At 45.5% G+C, this 19,731-nt stretch overlaps 2 protein-coding genes across 4 annotated transcripts in view; both read right to left on the reverse strand.

Annotated features, from left to right (window-relative positions):
• The window catches only part of ZNF17 (zinc finger protein 17), a 25,062-nt gene extending 12,738 nt beyond the window's left edge, over positions 1 to 12,324 (reverse strand). Inside the window, exon 1 of the mRNA XM_055239814.1 lies at positions 12,195 to 12,324. The gene's annotated coding sequence lies outside the window, so the exon portion shown is untranslated. The remainder of the gene's footprint in view (positions 1 to 12,194) is intronic.
• On the reverse strand, positions 5,914 to 19,469 carry ZNF548 (zinc finger protein 548). Of its 3 annotated transcripts, XM_055239858.2 has the most exons (5): positions 19,226 to 19,469; positions 18,493 to 18,616; positions 15,149 to 15,183; positions 12,195 to 12,321; positions 5,914 to 10,940 (listed from the first exon to the last, which is right to left on the reverse strand). In XM_055239858.2, the coding sequence occupies exons 1-5, from the start codon at positions 19,238 to 19,240 to the stop codon at positions 9,481 to 9,483; spliced, it is 1,761 nt and encodes a 586-aa protein (XP_055095833.2). In that variant the 5' UTR covers positions 19,241 to 19,469; the 3' UTR covers positions 5,914 to 9,480. The 3 variants fall into 3 exon arrangements, with proteins under 3 accessions (XP_055095833.2, XP_055095836.1, XP_055095839.2); XM_055239861.2 differs by lacking the exon at positions 19,226 to 19,469 and having other exon boundaries at positions 18,509 to 18,618; XM_055239864.2 differs by lacking the exons at positions 15,149 to 15,183; positions 18,493 to 18,616.
• Between the last annotated feature and the right edge of the window lie 262 nt (positions 19,470 to 19,731).

A 19,731-nucleotide genomic window follows, 5' to 3' on the forward strand; every position in this document is an offset into this window, starting at 1 on the left:
TTTTGTACTTTTAGTAGAGACGGGGTTTCCCCATGTTGGCCAGGCTGGTCTTGAACTCCTGGCCTCAGGTGATCCACCCGCCTCAGCCTCCCAAAGTGCTGGGATTACAGGCATGAGCCACCTCGCCTGGCCCAAACATCCATCTAATACTTGGTGACAGGCCACATATCTTTGAATATATATATATATGGAGAGAGAGAGAGAGAGAGAGTCTTGCTCTGTTGCCCAGGCTGGAGTGCAGTCACACGATCTCAGCTCACTGCAACCTCTGCCTCCTGGGTTCAAGCAATTCTCCTGCCTCAGCCTCCTGAGTAGCTGGGACTACAGGTGTGCACCATCACACCTGGCTAATTTTCGTATTTTTAGTACAGACAGGGTTTCACCACGTTGGCCAGGCTGGTCTTGAACTCTTGACCTCATGATCCACCCTCCTTGGCCTGCTAAAGTGCTGGGATTTGGCATGAGGCGTGAGCCACCATGCCCAGCCCTTTTAATATATTTTATTAGATGTTTCACTACCTTTTGAAATTCCACTTTCATGTAACAAGCAGCTGTATGGTGACAATGGCCCAGGAGGCTCTGCACAGTGAGAGGGCATTCCCTCCTTATGTCCCCAAAAGAACCTCATCTTGTTCAATGTTCTGATGTGTTTCCACTCATTCCTGTTCCTCACACTTCATCACCCCACCACTTGTAAACAACGATTCTAAAGGTCTGTTGTGTGTTTTTGTATTTACAAGTATTTTACAAAGAGGAGCACTGTTATTTTTTGTGTAGTTTAATTGTACTGTACTACAGACTTCTCTCTCCCTTTCTTGGTACTCAAAATGTGTATTTAATATGTATATATACTCCTGTGTCGAAGTCTACTTAAATGCTAGTAACTGCCCTGTTGTACTTTAGTGTGGACATTCAGTCTTCTACTTCACTCATAGATGTCTTTGGTCCTCCTCTTACACTTAATGCTACAACATATTGTCTCCATGTCCCTGCTGCCTTGAACAGTATTGTGAGAAAACTTCTCTCACATAAGAATTTATGGACTTGACTGAGAGATATACCAGAAACAGGCTTTCTGTGTCACATGATAATCTAGAAAATCATTTTTTTACAGTACCTGAGCAGATTGCTTTATGAAACTGCTACAGTCTTTGACTCTTCCATGAAATATACATGATTGCAGCTACATCACCCCATATTTCTTTCCATAGTATAGTAATTTATAGAACTCAAAGTAACATGCAATAATATCTAATTTGCATTTCTCTAACACCAACAAGTTTGAATATCCATTCATATTCTTGATAACCATCTGATTTTTCTCTCGTTTGTTGTATGCTCGTGCTTTAGTTCATTTCTAAGATCTCTGACTTTATTCCTTTAAGAAGAATCTGAAACTCTGGCTGGGCACAGTGGCTCATGCCTGTAATCCCAGTACTTTGAAAGGTGGAGGTGGGAGGATCATTTGAGTCTAGGAGTTTGAGACCTGCCTGGGCAGTATAGTGAGATCCCCGTCTCTACCAAAAAGTTAAAAATTAGCCAAGCATGGTAGTGCGCACTTGTAGTCCCAGCTACTGGGGAGGCTTCAGTGGGAGGATTGCTTGAACCTGAGAGGTGGAGGCTGCTGTGAGTGAAGATCATGCCACTGCACTCCATCCTGGGTGAAAGAGACCCTGTCTCAAGAAAAAAGCAAAAAAATCTAAAACTCACATGCCTAAAACCGTAAAACTGGGCACATTTAGATATTTTAAATGTCTTCTCTGAGTCCCTGAACTCACTCAATTTTGACTCATAATCTTTATGAAATAGAAAGCTTGAAATTTAGTTGTAATTATATTGTTTTTTCATGTAACATTTTGTGCACTCTGGGATCAAAGAAAGACTTATCAGAGGGTAAATTCTGAGATCATTTTGTAGGTCTCACTCCAAAATTGTTTCCTTTCCATTTTCTATTTCTTACTCCCTGTTGACCTTTGTTAATTTTAATTTTTCCTGACATGTGTAGCTTAGTTGGAGGATAATATGAGATGGTGCTTTTGAATGCTCCTAATTCCGGGCATGTCACATCATAGGTATTAAATATAAATAAAGTTTTCTCCTCTGTTCTTTCTGTATTATTGTAGTTTCATTTCTTTTTCTTCTCTCTCCTTTTCTTTAAACTCCCAGTTTTGCTTGTTTTTTCCCCATGCTCTACCTTTAATCTGTGGGAGACAAAAATTCTAAACATCCCATTCTCAATTGCAAAATAAACTTTCAAAATCTCCCAGAGATTGCACAACCTAGTCCACCATGTGAAACACCTGAGCACTCCTCCTAGGGCGCTGAGGTTAGGCCTAAATACCCTACTGCGCCCACTTGAGCCATCTACTGCCTGCAAGCGCCATCTGCTGGTCTAGTGGCTGGCCCACAGAGCCCACTGCAACTACTGCTAATGAGCACAGCAAGTGCGACCCAGAAGAGTTTCTCACCACTGCCACCACCATCACGGATGCCACACCAGCAGCCCAGGGGCTCAAGAGTGCACTCACATGCTTGGTACACTGCTATCACAACCAGCATCTAAGAAAGCCAACCAGAGGCCCAAGAATCAGCCTGCCTAGAACTGCCAACACAGGTACCAACATTCAGCACCACAAAGCACGAGGATAAACATACGTAGCTCACCATCAGTACTGCTGAAGCTTGAAGATAAGCTCATCTGGCATTCTGTTCCCAGCACAACTTTACCAAAACCTCCACTAATAACTAACAGTGTGTACCCTAACACACTTGAGAAAACCACTTGAACTGTTGAAAGCCAAGGAAATCATAAAAAAAACTTTACTGCTGGGTGCACTCAGAAGTAAAGCTAGGCCGGGCGCGGTGGCTCACGCTTGTAATCCCAGCACTTTGGGAGGCCGAGGCGGGCGGATCACGAGGTCAGGAGATCGAGACCACGGTGAAACCCCGTCTCTACTAAAAATACAAAAAATTAGCCGGGCGTGGTGGCGGGCGCCTGTAGTCCCAGCTACTCGGAGAGGCTGAGGCAGGAGAATGGCGTGAACCCGGGAGGCGGAGCTTGCAGTGAGCCGAGATTGCGCCACTGCACTCCAGCCTGGGTGACAGAGCGAGACTCCGTCTCAAAAAAAAAAAAAAAAAAAAAAAAGAAGTAAAGCTAAAGTGCCCTACTCAACCAAAACCATCGATACATCTTCAAAACCCCCACAAACAAAAGTAAATTCAAAAATAGAGAAATAAACTATTTTTAAAATTTTTTTAAGATGGAGTGGCCGGGCATGGTGGTTCATGCCTGTAATCCCAGCACTTTGGGAGGCCGAGGCGGGCAGATCACGAGGTCAGGAGACTGAGACCATCCTGGTTAACACAGTGAAACCCCTTCTCTACTAAAAATACAAAAACTTAGCTGGGCGTGGTGGTGGGCACCTGTAGTCCCAGCTACTTGGGAGGCTGAGGCAGGAGAATGGCGTGAATCCAGGAGGCGGAGCTTGCAGTGAGCCGAGATAGCACCACTGCACTCCAGCCTGGGCGACAGAGCGAGACTCCGTCTCGAAAAAAAAAAAAAAAAAAAAAGATGGAGTTTCGCTCTTGTTGCCCAGGCTGTAGCGCAATGGCGCCATCTCGGCTCACCACAATCTCCACCTCCTGGGCTCAAATGATTCTCCTGCCTCAGCCTCCCGAGTAGCTGGGATTACAGGTGCCTGCCACCATGCCCAGCTAATTTTTGTATTTTTAGTAGAGACAGTGTTTCACTGTGTTAGCCAGGATGGTCTCGATCTCCTGACATCATGATCCACCTGCCTCGGACTCCCAAAGTGCTGGGATTACAGGCGTGAGCCACTGCGCCCGGCCCAAGACTGAGTAATTTTTTAAGTAAAAAGGTTTAATTAACTCTGTTAGTTAAACACAACCTATACACAACCCTCTTGTTTCACAGTGGAAGAACCCTGTCAGTTGCAGAGGACAGATTTATTAATTCACCAAGCACGACATGACACACTTCAACAGAACAAAAAAGCACTCATTTAGCTTGAAACAAGGAAGATGTTCCAACACACAGGTGATGGGGCAGCACAGGCTATGTAGGCTTTTTATCTTTAGGGAAGGCTCAAGGCCCATCCCTATGTAGATGATGCAACTATGGTTTGAAATTTATAGTCCAGGGAGGCTACAGGAATTCATAAAATCATTGATTTAGTTGCTCTGACATTGACCTTGGCTACAGGAGGTACACAAGTCCTTAGGTCTTTGGAATTCCTGTAATACCCCACCCCACACAGCCATAGTTACTGGGACATTTGTGAGTGCTCCTTTAGAGAAGACTCATCCACTCTACTGCAGTCTCTCCCATGTCCTGTTAATCCAACCACTATTTATTATAGAATATGGCTTCCGGCCAGGTGCAGTGGCTCACGCCTCTAATCCTGGCACTTTGGGAGGCCGAGGTGGGCAGGTCACGAGGTCAGGAGTTCGAGACTAGCCTGGCCAATATAATATGATGAAACCCCATCTCTAATAAAAATACAAAAATTTGCCGGCGGGACATGGTGGCGTGCACCTATAGTCCCAGCTACTCAGAAGGATGAGGCAGAATTGCTTGAACCCAGGAAGCGAGGTTGCAGTGAGCTGAGATCATCCCACTGCACTCCAGCCTGGGCAACAGAGCAAGACTACGTCTCAAAAAAAAAAAAAAAAAAAGAATATGGCTTCCATCTGGCCCTAAAGGTCAACAGCCAGGAACATATACCTAGATAGTGTTTTACTTCAGGACCCATAGCTTCCAGCAGTTCACAAGAAACAGCTATCCCTCATCAATGCAGGGAAAATATGGGAAATATGGGTAGGGATACCCAGTGCATACTGTTGCCCAGTGCCTTAAACATCAAGGCAACTGTTTTCTCCTCAAATTGTACTCTTCTGAATACAAATAATCTTTGTACTCCGGGCTTGAGATTTTGTGCAGAAGTCCTTCAGACTTTCCCAGGAGGCTTCTCATGGCAATGCAAATTGGTCCAAATCTGCATACAAGCTGATCTTTTGCTTCCTACTACTCCCTCTGGAGCTCACAAAGTAAAGGTCCCACAAAAAACCATTCATGCTTTCATTCTAGCAGAGACCAATTCCGTTCAAAACCCACTGCATACGGTGACTAGATTTCCAAGAGTTAATGTAGGTTAAACAATGTGACCTTTATTATCACAAAACCAACCAGGGTATGTGTGTGCATTAGGGGTGAGAAGGAGTTCACAGTGTGGGTGACTGGCAGGTTGGAAAATTCCATCCCAAGTGTCATGATGACACAGGATACTTTCAGTGCCATTTCACCAGCCAGAAACCTCCATGGCCGAAGCACTTCTGCCCAGACATCACTTGGCCTGCTGGGCTCACTCCACTAACTCAGTCCAACAGGCTGTGCTTGGCTCATGCTACCAGCCGGATCCTGTGCCCACCATGGCTCTGTGCTTGGCCTACAGCTGGTCCAGGCGTGCTGCAACCGGCTTCTGCCTTGGAAGCTGGTATCTGGACAAGGGGGACATGGCAGAGCCCAAAAACTCAGACGCCAGCAACCACAGAGCCCCAAGGGGTGTTACAGCTTTTGCTCAGGGAATCCCAAGGTCTGAGCCCCAAGGAAGCATTACAGCTCATTTGTGTTACAGCTCGTCCATTCCCACCATCCACACACTTCAGTGAATGGGGGTGTGTCACAGCTTGTTTGGTCCTGCCACCCTGCTCCAGCCCACGGCTCATGGGCTGGCCTGGCCCTGCTGCCGCTGCTTCCTGTCACATGGGGTGGCTGCCTGGGGCTGGTGGAAGGCAGGAGGGCTACAGTGTTACAGCTCCTTTCACACCTGCCATTTGGCAGTTTCCGAGTTCTTGTCCCATGACCAAGAAGAATGACATTATGTGGACACCAGAGAGTGAGCAAGGCAGGGAACTTTATTGAGTGGCAGAAAAGCTCTCAACAAGAGGGGACCTGAAAGTGGGCAGCCCAATGTGTAGCTGGGCCCAGGGTTTTTATGGGCTCAGAATGGGGACTGCGTACTGATTGGTCCATGGGTGGGCCTGGAAAAAGCACCATTTGATTGGCTAAAAGGCATTGAGGAAATTCTCACTCCAGTCATGGACTCTACTTGGAACTGGCAGCTCAATTTTCAGGCTTTAAACTGTCATTGGCTTGAAGTTTGGGTTTCACCAGGGACCTGTACTTAGTCTGCCTAGCAATTTATCTGCCTCCTACCACTATCAATGAGATAACCAATACTTTCCCCTGGAGAAAGGAAATTTCTGCAATCTGCCTGCCAAAGCCAGTCCATGTCTTCTGTCCAAGGCTGATGTCTATGCCCTAATCAGTCATAGGAGAGGGGGTGAGGACTCCAAAGTGTTCAAGTGACTAGTGAATTCTTCACCTAGAGAACACAGCATGCTGCCATAACTGCATTTTAATGTGACTAAAATGCTACACACCATGGCTCTTTGCCAGTTGGTAGAAAAGAGATGACTTTTTTAAATAGGTGCTGGCAGGGGCATAACTCTGGCAAAGGCCCCAATCAAGTTGCAAAGTGCAACACAGTTCACAAAATCTTCCCATATATCTGGCAGTATAGACAATATCCCTAGTGTGGATGTTTAGATGCAGGAGGCTCAACTGCTGGCTCTCTCCCTAAAAAGCTAATCTCCGAAGCATTGCTCTACCGAGTTAATTATGTTAACAAGGAAAGATGACATTGCCTTCACTTCTACTTTTCTCTAGGGTGAACTTGCTGGCACGAAATGAGGTTACACTAATGGCTAAAGACTTTCCAACATTCACTAGATTCATAATACCTTTCTGGGTTCTTTTGACAGCAAGAAACAAGCCAATGTCGCTTGGATACACAAAATCAGAACTATTTATTACCTATAGCTAAGAATGAGAGAATTTGGGTAGGGTCCCACAGAGGGTTGCATCTGAGACAGAGTAACAGCAACCCGAGGCTGCAGGGGACAACTTAGGTAAGGCAAGGGAATTGCATTAGCTATGTTTTCCATGTTCCCCATGGATTGGTTAATTTGAATAATTTGGGCTGGAATACAGCAGTCTGGAGTGTGAAAGCCCACTAGTCTTGTCCTCAAAACTGAGTCTCACACACACCTAAAATGTGTGGTACTGACATATGACCAATAAAATAAGAGAATCCACAAATAAACCATGGCATATATGGACAAATGATTTTGACAAGTGTGCTAAGACTACTCAACAGAGAAAAGATGCTCTTCTCAACAAATGGTGCTTGGAAAACTGGATAGCCACATAAAGTGGACTTTTGCCTTAAACCATATGCAAAAATGAACCCCAAGTAGATTAAATATCTAAATGTAGCCAGGCACAGTGCATTACAACTCCTGCCTGTAATCTCAGCAATTTGGGAGGCCGAGGGAGGGGGATCACTTAAGGCCAGAAGTTTAAGACCAGCCTGGCCAACATGGCAAAACCCCATCTCTACTAAAAATATAAAAATTAGCCAGGTGTGTGGTGGCATACACTTGTAATCCAAGCTACTTGGGAGGCTGAGGTGGGGTGATGGCTCGAACCCAGGAGGTGGAGGTTACAGTGAGCTGAGATTCCACTACTGCACTCCAGCCTGGGTGACAGAGCAAGACTCTGTCTCCAAAAGAAAAAAAAAAAAAAAGACCTAAATGTAAGACCTACAAATATAAAATTCTTAGAATATAACATAGGGAAAATGCTTGGCATTGGATTTGATACTAATTTTTTTTATATATAACATCAAAAGCCCAGGTAACAGAAGTAAAAATAGATAAAATGGACTACAGTCATCCCTTGGTGTCCATGGGGGACTGATTCCAGGACCCCTTGTAGATACCAAAATCATCTGATGCTCAAGAGGTCCCTCACATAAAAAGGATAGTGTTTGCATATAACCTACACACATCTTCCTATATAGATTATCACTAGGTTATTTATAACTTCTAATACAATGTAAACGCTATGTAAATATTTATTATACTATATGGTTTAGGGAATAATGACAAGAAAAAATGTTCATGTTTAGTACAGATGCAACTACCCTTTTTGTTTTCCAAATATTTTTGATTAATGATCAGTGCAATCCATGGATGCTCCAAATACTTTTGATCTATGGTTGCTTTGATCCGTGAATACAGAACCCACAGACAGAGAGAGTCAACAGTATATCAAAATTTAAAATTTCATCAAAGGACACAATCAACAGAGCAAAAAGCAACCTATGGACTGGGAGGTAATATGTAAAAAGCATATATCTGGTAAGGAGTTAATATCCAGAATGTATAAAGAACTTCTACAACTCAACAACAAAAAGAAAATTGTCCCATTAAAAATGGAAAAAAAGACTTGAATATTTTTCCAGATACATGAATGCTTAACAAGCACATGAAAAGATCTTCAACATCATTAATCATTCACAAAATAAAAATGAAAGACACTATAGATTCCACCTCACATCCAACAGGATAGCTGCTATCCAAAACAAAAGGCACTACAAAAAACCCCAAAAACAGAAATAGAAAATGAACAATGTTGGTGAGGATGTATATAGATTGCAATCCTTGTGCACTGCTGGTGGGAACGTAAAATGGCACAGGTACTATGGAAAAAAATTTCCCAAAAATATTAAAAATAGAAATCCTGGCCAGGCGCAGTGGCTCACGCCCGTAATCCCAGCACTTTGAGAGGCCAATGCAGGCGGATCACAAGGTCAGGAGATCAGGACCATCCTGGCTAACACAGTGAAACCCCGTCTCTACTAAAAATACAAAAAAATTAGCCAGGCGTGGTGGCAGGCACCTGTAGTCCCAGCTATTCGGGAGGGTGAGGCAGGAGAATGGCATGAACCCAGGAGGCGGAGCTTGCAATGAGCCGAGATCACACCACTGCACTCCAGCCTGGGTGACAGAGCAAGACTCTGTCTCGCAAAAAAAAAAAAAAAAGAAATCCTATATGATCCAGCACCACCATTTCTGAGTATATACCCTACAAGAATTCAAAGTAGAATCTTGAATAGACACTTGTACACTCATCTTCATAGCAGCATTATTTCAATAGGCAAAAGGTGGAAGTAGCCCAAGCATCCACTAACAGATGAATGGATAAATAAATGTGGTATATAAATATCATAGAATATTATTTCACCTAAAAAGGAAGGATATTCTGACACATTATACAATGTGGGTGAACCGTGAAGACCTTATCCTAAGTGAAATAAGCCAGTCTCAACAGATAAATACTGTATGAATCCACTTATATGAGGTACCAATAGATATCAAATTCATAGATACAGAGTATAGAAACATAGTTGAGACATTTCTGGGGAAGTAGGGAAGGGGAATGAGTTGTTGTTAATGGGTACAGCATTTTACTTTTTTTGTAAGAGGAAAAATATTCTGGAGATTAGTTGCATAAAAATGTGGAATTTATATAACATTACTACCCAATTACAATAGTCAATGGTAAACTTTCTCCATTGTGAAATCTCTGATGTTTAATGAGGTTGGAGTTTTAGCTAAAGAATTCCCCACATTCATGGAGCACACAAGCCTCTCTTCGCTGTGGATTTTCTGGTGATGAACCAGGTGAGACTTTCTAATAAAGGCCTTCTGGCATTTGCTGCACTCATAAGGTCTTTCTCCACTGTGGATTTTCTGGTGCTCAACAAGTATATGCTTGTGGCTAAAGGCTTTCCCACACTCTCTGCACTCATAAGGCCTTTCTCCGGTGTGATTTCTCCAATGTTTAATGAGGTTGGAGTTGTAACGAAAGAATTTCCCGCATTCGCTGCACTCATAAGGCCTTTCTCCCGTGTGGACTCTCTGGTGTCTGATGAGTCTGCAGTGGTACCTAAATGATTTCCCACATTCACTGCATTTATAAGGCCTTTCTCCAGTATGATTTCTCCAATGTTTAACGAGGCTGGAGTTGTACCTAAACAATTCCCCACATACACTGCACTCATAAGGCCTTTCTCCAGTGTGAATTCTCTGATGTCTAATGAGTGTGGAGATATACCTAAAAAATTTCCCACAATCATTGCACTTATAAGGTCTTTCTCCGGTGTGAACTCTCTGATGTTTAATGAGTGTGGAGCTGTCCATAAAGAATTTCCCACATTCCCTGCACTCATACGGCCTCTCTCCGGTGTGAACTCTCTGATGTCTAACAAATGTGGAGCTGTACCGAAAGAATTTCCCACATGTGTTGCATTCATAAGGCCTTTCTCCAGTGTGAACTCGCTTATGTCTCATGAGTCGGTAGTTGTACATAAAGGATTTTCCACATTCTCTGCACTCGTAAGTCCTTTCACTAGTGTGAACTGTCAGATGTTTCATGAAATTGGCACTGTACTTAAAGAATTTCCCACATTTGTTACATTCATAAGACCTTTCTCCTGTGTGGATTTTCTGGTGCTCAACAAATGAATAGCTGCAGGTGAAGGTTTTCCCACATTCACTACATTTGTAATCATTTTGTCCAGTCTGAAAGGCTTCTCTGTCCTCTGTGTCCCTGTATGGCTTCCACTCACTTTGAGAGCCCTGGTGCTGGAGAAGGCATGAGGTGGCTGGTAAGTCCTTCCAGCCCTCCATGCATGTGAAGATCTCCTCTGCCATGTGAACTCTGTGGTCCATCCCACATGAAGGTATCCAATCATCCCCTCTGGAAAGATTTTCTCCAATTTGCTGTTTTGGGTGCTGAAAAAGCTCTGTCTCACAAATATATATGTCTTGTTCAGGATGAATTCCATTGTGCTCAACCAGGCACAGAATGTCTTTGAAGGGTGGGCCACATGTCTCACTAGGGTGGACCTTCTGGCTGGACAGACAGGGCTTTGAAGTTGTAACCTCTGACACTCCTACAGAAAAACCTTGCTGTGAAGGTGCCTCCTCATCCTCAGCTCCATGCCAAGAACCTGTCAGAACAAAATGCTGGAGAAGTGCATGTTGACTCTGGTGGGAGGAAGCAGCTCCATCACAAATGTGTGTCAGGCACAGACACAAATAAGGCCATGGGATTGGGGACATCATGGACATTAAGGCCAGTGAGAGGAGGGTCCACTATGCAGGGCTGGGCCTGGCAAGGCCCCATAATGGGACAGCCCTGATGATGGTAAGCATACAAGGGAGGGGTATGGTACAGAGAGAGAAGGCAGGGTCTCCAACTCACTCCTCTGAAAACAGCCACCAACAGGCCATGGTTGCTGGAGACTGGCAAGCAGTGTGTAGAAGGTTCTCTCCAAACCCAGAGAGATCAGACTGTGACCGAGGAGCTCGTGTTCAGGGATACATGCAGACCTCACACCATGTTAAATACAGGCCATGCGTTGGCAGGCATTCAAAGGGAGCAGTGGAAAAGAATGGGTGAAGGGTGGTGGCCCCAGAAGTACAGACTGTGGGGCACTGGAGGTGCAGGGGCCAGGAATCATACTAGAAATGATAACGGGGAAGAAAAGGTAGAAATCTGTGGCCAGTGGCCCTGGCAACAAACAATGGTGAACACAGGACAGGTTCCCAGGGTGATTTGACCCCAGCTGTGACATCAACCCTTTTCCCAACTCCCAGGCACCAGGGCCATGTCCCTGAGCCTCTAATGCCATTGTTGAAGTAACATCCACCCTCTCAGGTGCCTAGGGCCCTCTCTAGGGGAAAGAAAGAGAAAAAGAGTAAAGAGCACATGCCCAGAGAGATCAAGCCCACGGCATCCCACATTCTATAATCAGAAGAACTTCACAGAAGAGTCCTGCGTCCTGCACAGTCAACTGAGCAGTCCCCAAAATTAGTGATCAGAGCAGTGCCTGAAATTCCGAGCACAGGAAGGCACCAAGAAATATCAGCAAGAGAAAGGGGACAACAGAACACAGGTCTCATGTGTTTGGACAGAGTAACCTGACCAGAGACAGACAAGGCTGGTGGGGTCTCTATGCCAAATTCAACATTTTTGGCTTCTGAGCCCTTTCTTGTAAGCCTCAGAGCAGCAGGGACGGGGATGCTAGGAAACAGGGGGTACAAAACACACAGCCCAGCCCTGCCTCCCACAGCATATACGCCAAGAAACAAGGAAAAGAAGCAGCACCCACAGTCTCACTGTGGGAAACGCAGAGCTGCCTTTGGGTAAAAAGGGGTAACACAGCCCAACCCGGGATACTGGGCAAGTGTGAGGGCCTTACCTAGTGAGGACAAAAGGGCCAAATTCTCCAGCATCACATCACGGTACAGCAATCTCTGAGCCTCATCAAGGTGCCCCCACTCCTCCTGGGAGAAATATATGGCCACGTCCTCAAAGACCACACGGCCCTGCCAAATTGGGAAAGATGAATACATAAGCAGCTTCTTTTCAAGCTGTATTTACTTAAGTTCTCTATTTTCTACTTATATTTACCACCCATTAAACACAGGGCCAAACTAACAGCCAAATGTGTTTCCATCTCCCCTACCACCCTGGGCCCACATTCTCAAACCAAGCCAATATTTTCCCGTGCTCTAAATCAACCCAGGGCCAGGTACTGCAAAACTAGGGACAGTCCCAATAGCCCAGGTGTCCTGGAATTATTTAAACTAGCCAAACTATCCTGACACCCAGCCCTGCCTTGCTTTCCCTTGCAAACCCCAATAGCATCTGTGGACTAAACTTTCCCCTCACTCCAATTTTCCTCCTGACCAAATCTGGTGCCTCACCATGTGGCCCTGTGTTATGTGGTATGTACCCTCCTTGGGGAAATGCAAGGAATAAGTATCTTCTTTCAGTCATTGGCCTGTCCCCAGCATCAATCACTCACATCCATAAATTAAAACCCAATGGGTAAAATGACTGCTACATTTCTCTCTCCAGGATCTCATCGCTGTCCCCTACACCTCCATTCCTTGCTCAATCTCTTCCACACCCTCCCAATGTGGAAGAGAAACCACATCCAGGTAGCATGAGTGACTTTTCTCTCCCCATTTCCATTGGCTACCGTGTCCAGCACACAGAGAAAACAGGTGAAGGACAAGGTGGAAAAGCACCCTCTAGGATGTGGGCCTCCCACAGGGGGATCCATCCTCTCCTGCCAGCCAGTTTGCATGGAGTCACCCAGATCTTGCCTCCCAAGACAACCAAACTCAGACTCATCCTCCTCCCTTGAGCTACCAGGGCTAGGGCATGGGGCCCTCCATTCACACTCCTCCTGCCTGCACATCATTCTTTGGACAGCCCTCCAATCCCATGTCTCATACCTCCACTCCTGTCAATTCCACAGACACCTCTCAGCCCACACCACAGGCATTTCCTTCACCTCCTAACAGGCCACTCTGCACACGGAAAGCAGGTGGTGCACGGCAAATATGCTCAGCATCCAATTCACTCCTAGTCCTGTCCTAGAACACCAAAGTCCCCTAGCACCGGGGGCAGCCCTAAGCCCTGGGTTGAAGGTTCCCTACATGGCCCTGTTTCTCACTTCACTGTCAGCTGCCCAAACCATGTGAGGACTTCACAGACTCTCAGCTGTGTCCTGCCTCATGGTACACTCTGTCCCATCAACAGTCAGGAAAATTGCTCTCCACTAAAACCTCATTCCAAGCCCAGCTGTACTGACCTCCACATTTCCACTCCTGATATGGTTTGGCTCTGTGTCCCCACCCAAATCTCATGTCAAATTGTAATCCCCGCGTGTCAGGGGAGGGACCTGGTGGGATGTGACTGGATCATGAGGGCATATTTTCCCCTTGCCTTTCTCATAATAGTAAGTTCTCACGAGATCTGGTTGTTTAAAAGTGTGTGGCTCTTCCCCCTTCATTCTCTCCCTCTCTCCTGCTCCATCATGGGAAGATGTGCCTTGCTTCCCTTTCACCTTCCGCCAGGATTGTAAGTTTCCTGAGGCCTCCCAGTTATGCTTCCTGTTAAGCCTGAAGAACTGTGAGTAGGTTAAACCTCTTTTCTTCATAAATTACCCAGTCTCAGGTAGTTCTTTACAGCAGTATGGAAACGGATTAATACAACTCCCATCCTCACCTCCTCCCAACTGATACTTAGCAACTCTCCAGTCTCACCCTATTATCCCCCCTCAGCAACCCCATAATGTCCACTCTCCTTCAGAAGTCTTTCTCACTCCTGTACTCCACCATCTCACATACACTCATCCCCACAAACACTCCATTCCCTCATTTGTCTAGTGACTCCTCCACCACCACATAGGCACCCAGTAAGAGACCCAGTTCTCATGCCCCATTCCAATTCTCTGTCTTCGAACAGCACTGCCACCATAACCTAGAGATGCTGTCACCTAAACTGAATCCATGGCTTCATCCTGGTCCATACGACAGCCACCGTAGTGTGGACGTCTCCAACCTGAACTCCTCCACCAGGAGTCTCTGAGACATCTGTGGCTTGAACAAACACTGACTCCTCATACTCACTCTGAAAATTCCTAATATTGCTGACTTCTCCCATCTTAGCTGATGGAGCATCTATGCTTCCAAACAAAAACCATGGAGCCACTCCTGATTCCCCTTCTATCCCACCTCCCCAGCTGCCTCACTCTCTATATCATAAAATGTGGGCAGCTCTAGTTAAAACTGAAGCTATGACTGCTCTTGACAAGCCACCACCAACATCCACCTAGACTGCTGCAGGAGCATCCTCTCAGATCTCCCTGCCATTACCCTCACCTCCACAGTCTGTCCTCCACTCAGAAGCCAAAGAAAGTCTCTTAAACTAGGGTCCTATCACTACCTCTTTTGCTTCAAATCTTCCCCATCTCCCACTTCCCTTAGATTAGAGACCCAGGACCTAGGCTGTCATTCCAGGCCTGATGTTTGCGTGTCTCTAGCCACCTCCCACTCTGCTCCCTATTCCTACCAGATGTAACAGACATTTGCAGTTACCTAAAAACCCAGCTCAGTCTCTCCTCCAAACATTGAAACATTCTGAATCCTGTGCCCAAGAGGCCCTAACATATCTTATCAGATCACTTCTCAACAACAGGGACCAGTCTATGTAACCCAGCAGCCAACTTGTAATACTGAAACTGGTGAAACCACCCACTCTTCAGACATAAGAGAAAGACAGGAAAAGAGGTTTTGTCACCTGCCAAAACCATCTGGGAGATAACCAGGGTGGGTGAATGGTAGGAAACACTCTACTCACCTGTGTAGGGTCCATTTCTGCCATCACCGGGGACCCTGAGGGAAGAGAAAGGCCATGAGAAATTGACAGCCATGGAAGGATCCTTCAGGCTCAGATGGACCACCACCTCGTCTGCCCTGCCTGGGAGCAAACTGATCTCAATTCATTGAATAAAGTTCCTCAGGCCTCAGTGCTGCAGCTCTGTGACCATGGAAAAGAACTGAAACCACCTCAGCTTCAGTGTCCCCATCTGTAAACAGATTGCAAGAATAGCTGCCCCCTCACAGGGCTCATATTAGTATCAAACATCAGTAGCATATACTATATATATCAGCTGCTATGGTCCAAGATTAATGGTTTTGTACATGAGTTCAATGCAAATGAAAGAGTGGGGTTTTGAAATTTTCATGTATGTTTTTAGCTTAAGATTTCAGAGGATGCGATACTAACTTTTTCCAAGGAAAGCAAACGAGATAAATTAACATCAAACCAATTATGAACTACTTTTAGAAATTTTATTTATTCTATTTTATTTTATTTTGAGACAGAGTTTTGCTCTTCTTGCCCAGGCTGGAGTGCAATGGCGTGATCTTGGCTCACTGCAACCTCTGCCTCCCGCGTTCAAGCGATTCTCCTGCCTCAGACTCCCAAGAAGCTGGGATTACAGGCGTGTGCTACCACGCCCGGCTAATTTTGTATTTTTAGTAGAGACAGGGTTTCTCCATGCTGGTCAGGCTGGTCTCGAACTCCCGACCTCAGGTGATCTGCCCGCCTCGGCCTCCCAAAGTGCTGGGATTACAGGTGTGAGCCACCGCACCCAGCTCACTTTTAGAAATTTAACATAATGACTTCACTATTAACTGCCTATCTGTTTGCACACACTTACAAAGATATTGTCTAATTGGGGTTTAAATCAATAAGTGTTTCATACATTATTAAGTTAATGAGTTACAGAGAAGGGAAGAGTAGGCAGGTCAGGTACTGGTCCTTTCTGCAACCAGGTCTACCTGCTACATAATCTTCTAAAGTGAGCTTGCCAGGAGACCTTGGCTGGAGCAGTAGATCACCCCCTCTTGCCCTGACATGTAGAGAAGGGGAAAAAGCAGTGCTCTGATCTGGAACCCAGCTACTCCACCAGCCTCAATAACATTTCTCTTGTTCAGCAGAGAGTGGCCCTGAGGGTCAACCAAGCCTGCAGGTGTAGGATCGAAACCACCTCACACCTCAGCCTCCATCCCAGGCTACGTGCTTACCCAGTCTAGGCCTCCCTTTTTACAGATGCAATCCAGAATCCCTGTTATGCCAGGTCTCCACCTTTCTGGACAGAGTATGATGTCTGTGGAGCCACCAATGGTCTGGTCCCTAAGTCTCAGCCCTCTGCTCTCTCAACACAGAGCCCACCTGAAATGACAACCTCAAGATTTCCCTCAAATTAAGTCCATCTGACTTCAAATTATACTACAAGTTGGTAGTAACCAAAATAGCATGGTAATGGTATAGAAATAGACACATAAGATGTATAGCTCAGTGGTAAAGCATTTGACTGCAGAAATAGACACACAGATCAATGGAACAGAACACAGTTCCTAGAAATAAAGCCACATATCTACAGCCAACTGATCTTTGAGAAAGGCAACAAATATGCACACTATGGAAAGGACACACTTTTCAACAAAAGGTGCTGGGAAAACTGGATTGCCATATGAAGAAGAATGAATCTGGACCAATTTCTCTTGCCATATACAAAAATCAACTCAAGATGAATCAAAGATTTAAATATAAGACCTGAACTAAAAATACTAAAGGAAAACTCAGGGAAACCCCTTCTGGACACTGGTCTAGGCAAAAAATTCATGAATAAGACTTCAAAAGCACAAACAACATAAACAAAAGTAGACAGATAGGACCTAATTAAACTAAATAGCTTCTGCAGAGCAAAAAGACTAATCAACCAAGTAAATGTACAACCTGAAAAATGGGATGAAATATTTGCAAACTATGCATCTGACAGGGTACTAATATCCAGAATTTACAAAGAACTCAACAACAAACAAATAAAACATAACAAAACAACAACAACAAAAAATCTCATTAACAGTAAGCACAGGGCTGGGTGCGGTGGCTCATGCCTGTAATCCCAGCACTTTGGGAGGCCGAGGCGGGTGGATCACCTGAGGTCAGGAGTTCAAGACCAGCCTGGCCAACATGGTGAAACCCCATCTCTACTAAAAACACAAAAAATTAGCTAGGTGTGGTGGTGGGCGCCTGTAATCCCAGCTACTAGGGAGGCTGAGGCAGGAGAATTGCTTGAACGAACCTGGGAGGTGGAGGTTGCAGTGAGCCAAGATCACGCCACTGCACTCCAGCTTGGGCGACAGAGCGAGACTCCATCTCGAAAAAAAAAAAAAAGCACATGACAGACATTTTTCAAAAAGAAGACATATAAATGGCAAGCAGGCATATAAAAAAATGCTCAACATCATTAATCATCAGACAAATTCAAATTAAAACCACAGTATCTCCTTACACCAGTCAGAATGGCTATCATTTAAATGTCAAAAAATAACCGATGTTGCCCAGGATATGGAGAAGAGAAAAAGCTTATACACTGTTGGTGAGAATGTAAATAAGTACAACCTCAATGGAAAACAGCATGAAGATTTTTCAAATAACTGAAAATAGAACTACCATTAAATCCACCAATCCCACTACTGGGCATCTACCCAAAGGAAAAGAAATCATTATATAAAAAACATACATGTATTTTTATCACAGCACTATTCACAACAGCAAAGATAGGGAATTAACCTAACTGTCCATCAATGTATGACTGGGTAAAGAAAATGTGGCATATATATACACAAGGTAATACCACTAGGCCACACACACAAAAAAAAACCCAAAAAAAAAAAAAAAAAGAATGAAACTATGTCTTTTACAGCAATGTGGATGGAACTGGAGGCCATTATTAAATGAAACAACTCAGAAACAGAAAGTCAAATACCAAATGTTCTCACTTATAAGTAGAAGCTGAATAACGTGTACACATGGACACAGAGTGTGGAATGACAGAAAATGGAGACTCCAAACAGGTAGAAGGATGAGACGAAGATGAGTGATGAGAAATTACTTAATGGATACAATGTACATTATTCAGGCGATGGATACATTAAAAGCCCAGACTTCACCACTATGCAAATATATCCATATAACAAAACTGCACTTGACTCCTTAAATTTATGCAAACAAACAAAAAAAACCCCAGAGACCTCCCTACTCTTTCTGATCTTCAGACCATTCTCTGGCCCAGTCCACGCCCTCCATCCGTCCGGTATCGCCAACCCAATCCCCTTCCTCAGACACACCTTTATGTCCACCTGCCTGTGTGACGTATCCATCTTGAGACATTTGAGAATCACCATGTCCAAAATCCAACCTGTGACCTTCTCCCGGAAATCTGCTCTTTATGCTGACTTCCCCAACTCCATTCTTTCAAACGTTCAAACAGAAAACAAAAAACAAAACAAACACTTGAAACGGTTCTTCACTGCCTTTGTTCAGACATAACTGAAGCACCAGGAAAACCTACCGGTCCTATCTTTCAGGCCTATGAAGAATCTCATCACATCTCCCTCTACTGTCACTGGTCCAGCCCCAACCATAATTCTCCTGGGTCTACTGCAGTGGCCTCAGGGCCTTTTCGCCAGCCTCCCTGTGTCCATTCCTCACCTCGTTTTCCTAACTTGAAATTTCGAACTCTGGACCTGCCCCCTCCAACTGTGCCTCCCTTGACAACCGTCCATGGTTACTGGCTGCTCAGGTTGCCATTCCAAGCGAGAATTCACAAAACCCTCTCTTTCCCGCAGAAACAACACACACCCCTGACGCTCCAACACAGCCCACTCGGCAGCGCCTCCATGCCCTGAACCTGAGGTCCCTGACAGGAGCTCTGAGGCTGCATCAAATTGGCTGATACGGGGACCCCACACAGGAACGCCCCTCTCTTCGGGACAAGGGGCCTGACCTGCAGGGCCCCTTCAGGGGGCTTCAGCACTGGGAGGACTGGTCGGGCGGGGGAGCCTGGGACGGGGCACCCACCTCAGTCAGGTTCATCAGCAAGGCCTCCGCCAGCCCAGCCAGGGAAGAGCGGGGCGGGGGCGACGAAGGCAAGACAAGGACACCACTGTCCCTAGCGCTTGTCAGCTGACTCACTCCCACCTCTCCGCGGTGGGAACCAAGCCGCTTCTCGCGCTTTTCCGCTCCGTCACTTCGGTGACGTCAGACAGCGCCGGAGCTGGTGAAACACCAGAGAGAACCAAAACGACCACTACCAGGAGGACGGCGGAAGTCCCGCCTTCCAACGGTGCGCACGCACGCACGCAAATGTCACCTTCTAAGCCTTTATTGGGTAAGTCGTGCCGCCGAGAGCTGTAGTGTCTTCTGGGTTATGAAGTTTCGACGCCGCTTCCGGACTTGTCTTAGAGCGTTAATCAGTCCTTATATGGCAGATAAAGGCCCAGTGGCACTGTCAGGGGAGCTGGGAAACGGAGTCCCCGACTCCAAAGACAGGAGGGGGCTTGGCTTGCTCTTAAAGGCAACATACG

The sequence above is a fragment of the Symphalangus syndactylus genome, chromosome 13 (genome assembly GCF_028878055.3).
Source record: "Symphalangus syndactylus isolate Jambi chromosome 13, NHGRI_mSymSyn1-v2.1_pri, whole genome shotgun sequence".
NCBI lineage: Eukaryota > Metazoa > Chordata > Mammalia > Primates > Hylobatidae > Symphalangus > Symphalangus syndactylus.

Coding starts and splice junctions, on each gene's coding strand:
- ZNF548 (XM_055239858.2), bottom strand. Junction 15,184..18,492: donor ACAGGCAGGTGGACATAAAG/GTGTGTCTGAGG, acceptor CTCTTCCCTCAG/GGTCCCCGGTGATGGCAGAA. Junction 10,941..12,194: donor GGCCCTTTTGTCCTCACTAG/GTAAGGCCCTCA, acceptor TTGTTCTGACAG/GTTCTTGGCATGGAGCTGAG.